This window comes from Notechis scutatus, chromosome 4 (genome assembly GCF_049901735.1).
Source record: "Notechis scutatus isolate UNSWTSFEM ecotype Mainland chromosome 4, rNotScu1.2, whole genome shotgun sequence".
Lineage (NCBI taxonomy): Eukaryota > Metazoa > Chordata > Lepidosauria > Squamata > Elapidae > Notechis > Notechis scutatus.
In genome coordinates, this window is record NC_142012.1 from 146,940,018 (window position 1) to 146,952,172 (window position 12,155).

The 12,155-nt window shown below is 40.0% G+C and overlaps 1 protein-coding gene across 4 annotated transcripts; it reads right to left on the bottom strand.

The window, feature by feature from the left end:
• Positions 1-2,034: 2,034 nt before the first annotated feature.
• Positions 2,035-11,499, bottom strand: TRIM59 (tripartite motif containing 59). Of its 4 annotated transcripts, none has more exons than XM_026665790.2 (2): positions 11,378-11,499; positions 2,035-4,933 (listed from the first exon to the last, which is right to left on the bottom strand). In XM_026665790.2, the coding sequence occupies exon 2, from the start codon at positions 4,928-4,930 to the stop codon at positions 3,752-3,754; it is 1,179 nt and encodes a 392-aa protein (XP_026521575.1). In that variant the 5' UTR covers positions 4,931-4,933; positions 11,378-11,499; the 3' UTR covers positions 2,035-3,751. The 4 variants fall into 4 exon arrangements, with proteins under 4 accessions (XP_026521575.1, XP_026521565.1, XP_026521583.1 ...); XM_026665780.2 differs by having other exon boundaries at positions 11,288-11,415; XM_026665798.2 differs by lacking the exon at positions 11,378-11,499 and adding an exon at positions 10,750-10,787.
• Between the last annotated feature and the right edge of the window lie 656 nt (positions 11,500-12,155).

Consider the following 12,155-nt stretch of genomic DNA (forward strand, 5'->3'; position numbering starts at 1 on the left):
GGCTTGTACCAGTTTTAAACTTCTACCACAGACAACTTTTAAATCTGACTTTTGCAGTTAGTTTGATTTACAATTGGACAAATAAATGATTTAAGTATGTGAAAGCTAAGATTCAGAGACTCCGTTATTGTGAAGTAGCAACTTTTTTACTTTATAAATTTTGGTTTGGCAATAATTTATCCCTTCTGTAGGATTAAAGGACCTATTACATCAATTCCCTTCTTGAAACTTTTAAGACATTCTAGGGAGTCCTGTATTCTGGAAAGGTTTTTTTGCTGGCAGGGTTAGTGATCTCTCATGGCCATGTCATGCTGTGGAACAATAAGATAGAAAATGGGCACCTTAAATGCCTACTGAGGATGTAGAAGCTGAAAAGTTGTTTTGCCCTTCAAAGAAAATGAAGCAAATGGATGGCTAGAAAGTGGGTTATGAAAATCTAAAAGCCTATGAATGTGAGTAAATATGTATTATTTATTTACATTTATTAAATTTGTTCACTGCCCATCTCGCCACAAGGCGACTATTATTTTGTCTGCTCTATCACAGCCAAAGAAAGAAAAAGAAAGCCAAAACCCACTGACTTTCCTATCACTAGTACATCCTTAAAGAACTATTCTGCAAATTTAACCTCGATGAAACCTTGTTCAGTTTAAAAGATTTGCTGAGGAGGGCATTGCAGACATTGGTGTTTGGAGAAATAGTTTCTGAATCTTAGGCACAAGCATGATGCTTGCATCTATCCAATCCCTTATACTTGATCCCTGCCCAGTTTGTCCATTAAGATCTGGATGTTAATGATTTGGAAAGGGTAAATATATCAGGTAGTGCTCCCCTCCTTTGCAAGAGTTACAATCCCTTTTAAAGACATTACTAGTTGTAGAAATATCATTATCCCACAATTATGATTTGTGGCCAATTGCTTAATAGGGAAAAGGAAGATCAGTTCACACTTTCTTGCAGGATAACAATTTTCTGCACCTGCTTCAACCAGTTTGCAAACCACATTAAAATTGCCTCAGCATTGGGAACTGCAGTGCTATGCAGTTGGTCCTAAAATGAGGTGCTGTTTCTAAGGCTGCTAGGTAACATGCCTTTGATATAATCTAAGCAATTTAATCTCATGTACAGTGGAGCCGCGGGTTGCAACTGTAATCTGTTCCCGGACTCCGGTCGAGACCCGATTTGGTCATGTCTGGAAGCACGACCGACTGTGCATGCGTGCAGTCAAAAAATGGCGCTAAAGGTAAAATCGGCATGGAAAGGGGATCTTTCCGTGCCAATTTTGTTCGCCACTTGATTTTTGAATTGTGACCCGATTCAAAAATCGGGTGGTTTTGTTCGCCACCTGATTTGAGCATTCATGACCACTGTACATTGAAATTAATACGTCCTCTCATTATATTTACATTTCAGCATTGAAAGCAGATTACCAAAATAGTTTAGCTCAGTTTCAGATATGAGTGGATTACTTACAAAGGTCAACAGTTTTAAATATATATATTTTTAAAAGTGAATATTCCTGATTTCTATATGGCATGCACTGTAAAGAGAAAACATAGCGTAACGACTTAGAGGTTCAGACTGAGCTATGGGATAAACAGGGATTTTCTTTTAGATCACTGAAAACTTTTATCTCATTTATAGAGTCTCAAACTGCCGAAGTGTAATAGTAAGCACATTTATAGATTCCTCGTGCCTCTGCTACAAGGTACACTTTAGACTAGATTTGTTGTTTAAAATTTAATAAGTTATATTTATTATTCTTTGAAAAGGATCCATTTCCCTGAGGTTGGGCAACATTCACATTCAGTAAAATAAAACCCAACTGTCCCAAAATGTCATGAATTGTGACCCACATATTAAAGCAAATCACAAGTGATATTTGCACTTAAACCTAACGTGTGGACGAACAAACATGCATATTGAAAAGATACCATGGTGTTTCTTATCATTTACAATCTCAGTCTTTCCCAAGAACAGTTTATTTTTCTACACTTATTTAATATAGCTTCAAAAATATAACTATTAATACAATTATAGCTAAATGATTTTTTTATTAATTAAAAGTACAAATTCTGAAACTTGAAAAACCCATTACAAATTTTAAAATTTAAAAGCATGAATGAATCAATACTGAGGATGGAGATAGCAAATTCCAAAAAACCCTACTCCCTGATCATGCAGCTGCTGTACACCATATATGGTATGTCTAACAGAAAAGATGCTACTACCGTACATTATTTAAAATATATTTTCTTCCAGGCTCTTCTGCTGTGTTTATGTTGAACCAGCTACAGTTAAGGATGATGACAATATTTATTCTGAAACCACATTTATAGTGTATATGTATTCCTTTTTAGTAATCGCATTTTATGTGGTAACAACTAAACATCTCTTTTCGCAACATGAAACCATGTTAAACAAGTCCATTAATCTTTATAGCAAACTCATTAAACTCTATTCTGAAGCTGATAGGCCCTGCTTCTTTAGTTCATTTAATAATTTTCACTGCTATTTGCATGAACTAAAAACTGCCAGGATCAGTTCATTATCAAGCATAATTCATTTTAAAACTCTTCTGGCAATTCATGATAATCTTGTCAGGTAATGCCAGGTTATTTACTGGAAAGTTCTCTCTCTCACTGCTATTTAATATTATGTCTTCCGAGAAAAATGAAGGCCTCAGTGAAATATGTCAAATAGCAACCAGTTATAACATTATTGTTGAGGAACTATAATGCTCTTGTTTGAAATGACAGGCTCAAATCTTTGTGGAACTAAAACTACAACCCCTGGGAGATTTATTGCAAATGCTGATCTTTAAAAAATTATTAAGCTTTATGAAAACTCAGATGATGTAATATAAATTTTAAATGTTTAAGACTAGAAATATATGCTTCCCTATCCGTCAGTATCTCTAATTAAAGGAATTAATAAAAATATTTTTTTATCTTTCCTAGTCATGCTATATCAGAACTGACTAAAATGTTTCATCTAACTTCCTTTTTCATAAGAAAACACTTAAAAATATTTAGTCTTCAATATTTGTTCTAACGGGAAAAGCAATTTAAAATAAAGTTTTAGGATTATTAGTATTATGTTACATAAATCAATAGTGTATAAAAATTATGGATGTGAAGATAACAAAGATGCGACCAGATTAAACCATCAAGGCAAGACAAACTCAACCTTGATCCCAAAAGAAGAGAATATTTTAGGTTAGGGTTGAACTGTGGGGTCCCTGGTGCCATCTAAACTTGTTTTCTTGCAGACATTACATTACCCAACTAACACCATTACTACTAGAAGTGAGTGAGGTTTGTTCTGTTTATGTACAAGTGTCTTGCCCTGTCAGTGTTGGTAGAAGTGTTCTTAGTGGTTGATGATGTTACCTAGGGTTCCTTACCTTGGGTAATAAAACATCTGTAAAAAAACAAACAAGCTCAGACAGCCCTAAGGATCCTATAGTTCACCTCAATTCTCACACAATCTTTACATGCTCTTCTGTGGGAAGAGATTACCCCTGCATGCACATTGAGAAGAAACTGAACATTTGTCCAAATACTACAGGCTGTTACTGGCCTATTTGCAATGCTAGGTAATTTCATCTTCTGACACTTTTGACAAAAGACATTGATATCAGTTAAACCTTAATTTAACATCAAGCTAAAATTAAATCCATTAGAATTCAGATATTTTTCTTAGCAGGGCAAAAAGCTGCTATTGAAAGCAAAAACATTATTCATTTAAATCAGGGGTATATCATAGTGTTTTCCACTGCTATGTGCAATCTTTTACTTAAATCTTGATAAATTATCTGCAAGGTATTAAAAATATATGGAAAAATTATTTCATTTATGAAGATTAATATATGTTGGCTAAAGGCAGCAGTAAGAAGAATAAAAGAAAGTAATATAATTGCCAAAGGACTTAAGGACCAGAAGGATTTTTTAGCTGGTTTAGTCTCATTGTCACAATCCTGGGTACATACTTTTTGCTTTGAAATTAGCTTTATTTTGGGAGTGAGAATTTTGTTAATCTGATTAATTTCACTTTTGTTCCACACATCTTTTAACACCTGTCCTATTCGAGGATGGATTTCAACCGGCTTAATCATTGGTAACGGTTTTTCCCTTAAAATTTTAACACGTTGACGTATTTCCTCAACTTTCTCCAGAAAGTGAAGAGGAGACTCGTCCTCCTGAAACGATGTATTCAGTGACATTAACTCAAGTTGCTCTTCTCGTATTCCTTTCAACATTTCTAGGAGAGGTTCATATTCTGTCTCAATTTGCATATTTACATCATCCAGAGCTGCAAGTAAAGCTTGTTTTTTCTGATCAAGCGCATCTCCAAGTCTCTTAAAATATTGCAAAACTGTTTTTTTATCCTCCTGAACAATGCTCCCACACTGAGCTTTCTGTTCCTCTAGATTCTGAATAAGCAAACAAACTTCACTCCAATGTTTATCTGTCAACTGCTCAAGGAGTCTTCCAGGAGTTTCTTTTTCTTTCATGTAGGCACTTTGTAGGTCATCTATGGGATGGCCATGATGTTTTCCTATGGTAAGACAATGGCCACACACAAGTTTTCTGTCTAGTAGACAGTAAATATTTAGTGGCTGTCTATAATGCTCACTGCAGGTAGCAACTTCAGGATGATCCTCTTGTTGATACTTTTCAATAATAGCCTTTAATGCAAAGTTTACAGGCAAAGAGTCTGTACCAGATGGAGGAATTTCAACAATACTTCTACAGTTAGGACATTTCAGAGGAAGCCTAAGGGGGCGCCATATGGAAAAATTGCTTGATATCTGAAGAATACTTTCCAAACAATTTCTACAAAATGTATGTGAACATGGCAGTACACGAGGATCATCAAATATACTGTAGCAAATAGAACAAGTTAATTCCTCTTCAAAATAATGCATTTCCTAAAATTTAAAAAAAAAGAATAAAAGTGAGATAGAGACGCACAAAAATAGTTAGGAAAATTTAAAATACTGATAGTTCAAGGAAATTAATTATTACTTGATTTAAATGCAAATAAATCTTTTTAAAAATACAAGCAGAATTAGCCAAAACAATAAATACATGCTTAATTCCCACTTCATTTATTTAGTGTAAGATATTATCCTAATTACTTTTTATCTTTAATATCAATGTTTGTAGCAAGTAGACAAGCAAAAAAATAATCCAAAAATTAACAAGCAATAAGATATTAAGAGGAAATGCTATCAGCTTTGCATGTTACACACATTTCATCATTCATTATCTTTAAAAAAGAGTTAAAATACTAAGCTTTAAGTTTACAGACAGAAAAAATCATGGAATAATAATTTAGGAACATAAAGTGGCAATCTAAGAGAATTCTGCTTTAGTTACTAGAATAGAATAGAATAGAATTCTTTATTGGCCAAGTATGGTTGGACACACTATGTTTTAAATCAAGCTTAATATTTGTGGGTTCAGAGCCTTCAGAGAACAAAAACAATACATAAAACTGCCACTTTAAAAAGAGATAAAAATCCACAAAGAGTTATTAATATCACAAAAACAAGGGCTGTTGTTTTTTTTAACTTTCACCAATAGACACGAATGCCTCTGAAATCCAATTGTTCAATTAAGCAGGAGCAGTCAAGGTTCAACTTGAGGTTGCTTTTGGGCAGCAGTGGGAGGAGAGTGCTGGACAAAATTGATTTAACTACTATACTTATATATTGATGTTTGTAATTAAGCATTGTTCACTTACCTATGGAGCAAACTCTTGATTGTTGCAAGAGTTGTAGCATATTTGACAGAAAGGCAGCTACATTGGATCAATTGTAGTAGCAGTTTCAAGTGTCATATAACTTTCTAGTGGAAAAGTTATTCTGTCCACACCTGCACACTACAGCTAGAACTTTACACAGTACTCTTAAGTAAGACAAGGATTTTCAAATAGAAGTAAACAGGTTTCACAACAGTTCTCAACCCTGCAGCCATATCTCAAGTGTTTTCCGGGATATTCCCACAAGTCAGCACTGGAACCTAGTGTTTCCCCCAATTTTTGTTTACTTTTCAAAAAGCAGAAAAATAAAAATAAATATTGCTATTTCACTCTTCCTACTTTTGGCTCTAAGTTCCATTTGCTTCCATAGAACATAGTGTATTATTAAGAACCTTATCCATGTGATGTCTAACATACCCATAATAACTAAGTCAATGGTGCCCAAGAAGAGGGGAGACACCGCCCTCACATGCAAGTGACTGGCGAACCAATGGAGGACTAAGATATGTGCATGTGCTTACAGCATCAGCCAAGGGTAATATATCAGTATTACTGGCATGCTTATTTCTTGAGGAGGCAACAGATGCAAAACATTTGATAGAAGGTCTAAAGAAACTGGGGTGGAGGATGTTCTGACTTAATGGTTAACTCACACAGACACCATTCCACATGCCTAGTCTATAGCAGGGGTTGCCAACCTTTTAGACCCCAGGGACCACCAAACTCATACTTTTAAATCCTGAGGACCACTAATATGATTTTTTTTAAAAAAAGATGTTTAATATAAATTTTTTATTTTTATATTAAATATAAATGTACTTTTTAAAAACATTAATTTTTAATATATATATATATATACCGTGTTTCTCATATAATAAGGCCGGGTCTTATTTTTTTTTGAGCCCCGAAAAAATGGCTAGGCTGTCTTTTCGGGGGTGACTTAATTCCCCCCCTTGCATCTTTGGGCGGGCGGGCAGCAATGGCTTGGATGTTGACCTTGGCGTTGGTGGGGCACTTCATATTGGGGTCAACGCAGGCAGCACCATATCCAGGTGTGCAACAAAAGTACTTCCTAACGGCAACCATTCCCCCCCACCATTCCCCCCCATTTCGCATGTTTTAATATAGGCCTTAATTTGGGGGGAGGGGCTTAATTTCATTTCATGCGTATAAAACATGCTGGGACTTCCTATTGGAGGAGGCCGTATTGTTGGAGAAACAGGGTATAAATATATATACACATATATATTAAATATAAAATGCTTATTTAATTATAACAAAAAAAGCAGAGCCCCCTCCCCGCCAAATCTGGTCTCCTGTCATTTTATATCTCCCCCAAGTCAGAGAAAACCTCTCTCTCCTTAGCCAGGTGTGGCTATCTGGAGTTGGGGGAGAGGAGGGCCAAGCTGGAAGCCCCCCGGGTCTTTAACACCTGGCTAGCTTCTCCACTACTGCCTCCTCCTCCTCCAGCACCTCCTTCTCCAGGTAGGGTGATTATGAACAAGCTGAGTGGCTACACTGATACCCCAGCTGCTCTTTTTTTCCCGTGGTAAGACTTGGCGTGTGGAGAAAGGTGCTGGCAGCTGCTACTTGGCAGTCCTACGGGTGAGTCATCCCAGTCCCAGTTGACATACCAGTCACAAACCCAGAGTCCAAGCCGAGAGGGCTCGCTTCCCCCTGCCGGGAAGAAAGGCAGGCGCGGGCACACATGGTTCAGCACAGCGGGCAACCTCCATTCTGGGCTGATGAGCCACGTGCTGAAGACCAGATGGCTGTCGGGAAGGTGGAGCAACAGGGGTGATACGGCAGCGGAAGGACTCATACGCGTGGGAGATTGTGGCATAGGCCTGGCCTGCAAGGGGGTGGGGGGGAAGGAACCTCTGAAGTTGTGTTACCTTCTGTCTCTTGCCTCCATGCATCGAGGAGGTTGAGTCGCTGCCAGTGATGCCCTCAAGGGAAGATGTTGCAAGGGGGAGGCTTGACCCCCCCCAGGAGCTTCTCTTCCTCCTCGCCAGAAGCACTCACACGCAAAGCGCTCGCCGCCCCTCTGGCGAGGAGGAAGAGAAGCTCCTGAGGGCAGGGGCATGGGAGATCGCAGTATCGGAGCTCTTCTTGGGTGTTTCCTGGCCTGTGAGGGGAGGACACGATCTCCTGCACTCCCTCCCAGGAGCTTCTCTTCCTCCTCGCCAGAAGCACTCACAAAGCGCTCACCGCCCCTCTGGCCCCCAACAAGCCTCCTCCTTCCTACTCAGCTTGTGAGCGCTTCTGGCGAGGAGGAAGAGGGGGTCGAGCCTCCCACTTGCAACATCTTCACCTGAGGGCAGCTGCTTCCTGCGGCTCAGGTCCGCGCTCTTCCTGCTGCTGCTTGCCTCGATGAGCTGAGGCAGGAGGCAGCAGCCATGACACGGGTTTGCTAAGGAGACTGCAGGATTGCCCCACCTCAGCATGCTGCAGCCCATCAAAATTTTCTCACGGCCCACTGGTTGGCAACCGCTGGTCTATAGCATACAGCTTCCCCAGAAAACATAATTTATAGTCTTTGCTGATCTCCCTCCTAACCTCTCTCCTGAGGTGGATTCAGCTGAGAGTGACTAACCCAAAGACACCCAGCCAACTTTCATGCTTAAAGTGTGACTAGAACTCAATCTCATGGTTTCTAGGTCAGTACCTTTATCAGTAGTCCTCAGTCTCAATCTCCAAGCATCGAAATGTTTGACTGCAAGTCTCAAAATTCCAAACCACAATGACAAAATGAACTTATAAACAATTATTTGTTGTAAAGAACAGAAGACTAAGAAAAGCTGTTTTCATATTCCCAACGAAGCTTCATTTGGGAATATTTTGTCAGTGTATGATCTCTGTTTATTGGTGATGGCCAACAGTACAGATAGGCTTAAAAGGACAAATTAATGGAAGATCCAACTGGAACGTATTAACAAGAGAGATCAGAGCAGTAAAAAGCAACTCTGAAAAGTTAAGGAATCAGTTCCCAACAAATGAACCAGCAAACATGTGGAAAACTCTTAAAAACATCACTGGCCACAGCAAACCTCCTTCCTAGGAAGAAGGAAATGAACAACTAGCAGATGACCTTGAATCTGTTTTACTACAGGTTTGAAAGGAAACTACAGCCACCTATCTCCACAAACCCCATCTCAAGCACACCAACAACAGCCAAGCCTTCTACAACTGTCCCCAACCCATTGGGTTCACAACTCCTGGTGATCACAGAAAAAGAAGTGCAAGATCTATTACACAGACAAAAGCCAGGAAAAGCCCCCCAAGGCTGTGTGCTTTCTCCACTTCTCCCTATATACCAATGACTACATCTCAAATGACCCATCTGTTAAAACACTGAAGTTAGCAGATGATACAACAGTAGCCTCATTCGAGACAACAACGAATCTGCATACAGACAGGAGGTTGTACAACTTGCCTCATACGTAGTGTAACCGGAACAATCTGGAACTGAACACACTCAAAATCAAAGAAATGGTGAGACTTTAGGAGAAACCCTCTCATACCACAACCTCTTACAATACTAGACAACACAGTATCAACAGTAGAGACCTTCAAATTTCTAGGTTCTATCATAGCACAAGACCTAAAATGGACACCTAACATCAAAAAAGCACAACAAAGAATGTTCTTTCTGTGCCAACTCAGAAAATTCAAACTGCCCAAGGAGCTGCTGATTCAGTTCTACAGAGGAATTACTGAGCCTGTCATCTGCACCTCTATAACTGTCTGGTTTGGTTCTGCAACCCAACAAAACAGACACAGACTTCAAAGAGTAACTAGGGCTGCAGAAAAAACAATTACAACCAACCTGCCTTCCATCGAGGATCTGTATACTGCACAAATCAAAAAGAGAGCTGTGAAAATATCTACAGACCGCTCACGTCCTGGACATAAACTGCTATAGAGCAGTGCACACCAGAACAACTAGACACAAGGACCGTTTCTTCCCGAATACCATCACTCTGCTAAACAAATAATTCCCTTAACACTGCCCAACTATTTACAAAGTCTGCACTACCATTACTGTTAATCTTCTCATCACTCCTTATCACCCATCCTCTCCCACTTGTGACTGTATGACTGTAACTTTGTTGCCTGTATCCTTACGATTCATATTGACTGTTTCCTAGTATGATTTAATTTCTTATTGTACCCTAGGACTATTATTAAGTTGTACTTTATGATTCTTTACTCTTGACAAATGTATCTTTTCTTTTATGTACACTGAAAGCATTTGCACCAAGATAAATTCCTTGTGTGTCCAATCACACTTGGGCAATAAAGAATTCTATTCTATTCTTAAAAAAACAAAAGAACAGCTATAAATTTTGAAGGCTCACAGATAGAAAATTACCAATGGTAGAAAAGAACTATAGGCAGTCCTCAACTTACAATCATTTGTTTAGCAGCCACTTAAAGTTAGAATGGAACTGAAAAAAAGTGAACTTTGACTGGTTTTCACACTTACTACCATTGCAGCATCTCCATGATCACATGATCCAAATTTGGATGCTTGGCAACTGGCGTGTATTTATAACCGTTGCACTGTCCTGGGATCATGTGATCACCATTTGTAACCATCCCAGCTGATTCCAATAAGCAATGGGGGAAGCCAGATTTGCTTTAATGATAGACTTAAAATAACTTCATTGTCACTTTGAATGTACATTAATCAGCATGCATTAAAATGAAATTTTAATCACGATTCCCTTAAGAACAGTGATTCATTTAAAAACTCACAAATAAAGGACATAAAATGGGGCAAAACTCACTTAAATGCTTTCCCTAGCAATGGGAATTTTGGACTCAATTGTAATCATAAGACGAAGACGCCATATACTGCTTACAAATTCTCTGATTATATATCTCTAATTTGGCCAGGACCACCCAGAAAAAGCCAACTGATACTGATCCCAAATTAAACCAAAAGGAGGGAAGAAAACGGAAAAGTATTCTTACCAGTTACACCTGCTGGGATCACCTCTTCTCCACTCAGTTAGAGCATCTTGTCTAAAGAGACAGTCACCAGAAGAAAAACTGAGACAGGGCGAGAGGAGATAAGCCCAAGGGCAAGGATGCTGACCATCCCTGCCTTTAAGTAACTTGTCAGCTCCAGAAAACAAAGGCGACCCCAACTGCAATTGAATACATATAGAGACGAACCACCTCAAAGATTGCTTTTTCCAAGGGACAACCTAGACTTTCTTCGTTTTTCTTTGAAGACGTTTCGCTTCTCACCCAACAAGCTTCTTCAGTTTCTAAGAGCTGAAGAAGCTTCTTGGATGAGAAGCGAAACGTCCTGAAGGAAAAAAAAAAGAAAAAGAAAAAGAAAGAAAGTCCAGTTCCCTCTTGAAAAAGCACCTTTGGGACAACGCTGACCTGGATGACTGAGCATCTCCATTAACATTTAGAGACGAACAGCCATCTTCCGATAAAACCTCCCCTTCGCAAACGAGCTCGAACTCTTTCAAAATCACCTCCGTCCCTCTCTGCTCACAGGCCACTGAGGAGCCGAATAAACAGGCACCGTCCCTCGCCTCGTTCTTGAGCGCCCATTTCCCACAAACCCCCCGCCGTCGGAGTTCACCTCAGCCTCCCGCCGGATTCCCGAACCGCCAAGCAGGCCGCCGGTCCCCCCAAACTTCTCTTGCCGCGGCGAAGGAGCTCCCCCACCGGAGACAGCATCGGCGGCCTCCTAAATGAGGCTCCAATCAGAAGCAACAGGAAAGGAGAAAGGAAACGGCCGGCCGCTTCGCTGCTGCGCAGGCGCCGAAAGAAGCCGAGCGGCCTCAAGCCAATCAGAGTTTTCGGAAGGTTTCGTTCAAAAAGGAAAGGATCGAGGCGGGAGAGTGGGCTGCGAGGCAATTCACCGCGAGATGGCTGTTAACGGTTGCCCGGGTGGGCGGGTGCTGGAACGTAATTTGCATCTCTTTGGCCCCGCTTTTAACCGCCCGAGGCTGTTTTTCTCCTGACGATTGTCTGGAAGACTAAGAAACAAAACGCTCGGGTCTGTCTTTCAAACGTTCGAGATTTTAAAATGAGGCAGAAATTCCACGCGCGTCCGAAAGCACGCCGAGATGCTGCAACGTTTGTCTGGTTAAGTATGGTATGGTGGTGATCGGTAGCACTGCAACGTAACAGTTTGCCAGGCGCGCCTCTTGCTGCTGAAGGCTGGATCTGACACCTGGATTGCTCCAACAAGAGCTTAGGTGATGCACTAGGAGCAGCGAGACCCGGGTTCAAGTAGTGTCACTTCACTGAGATGCTTTGGGCCGGTCATGCTGTCTGAGTCCAAGCTATCCCACTGGGGTGTTTACGGAAAAATCCCCTAAAGGATGAAAAGCTAAAAAAACAAAGCCTCTCTT

Excerpts from the sequence above, each read along its gene's own strand:
- TRIM59 (XM_026665790.2), bottom strand. The coding sequence starts at position 4,930 with ATGCATTATTTTGAAGAGGAATTAACTTGTTCTATTTGCTACAGTATA.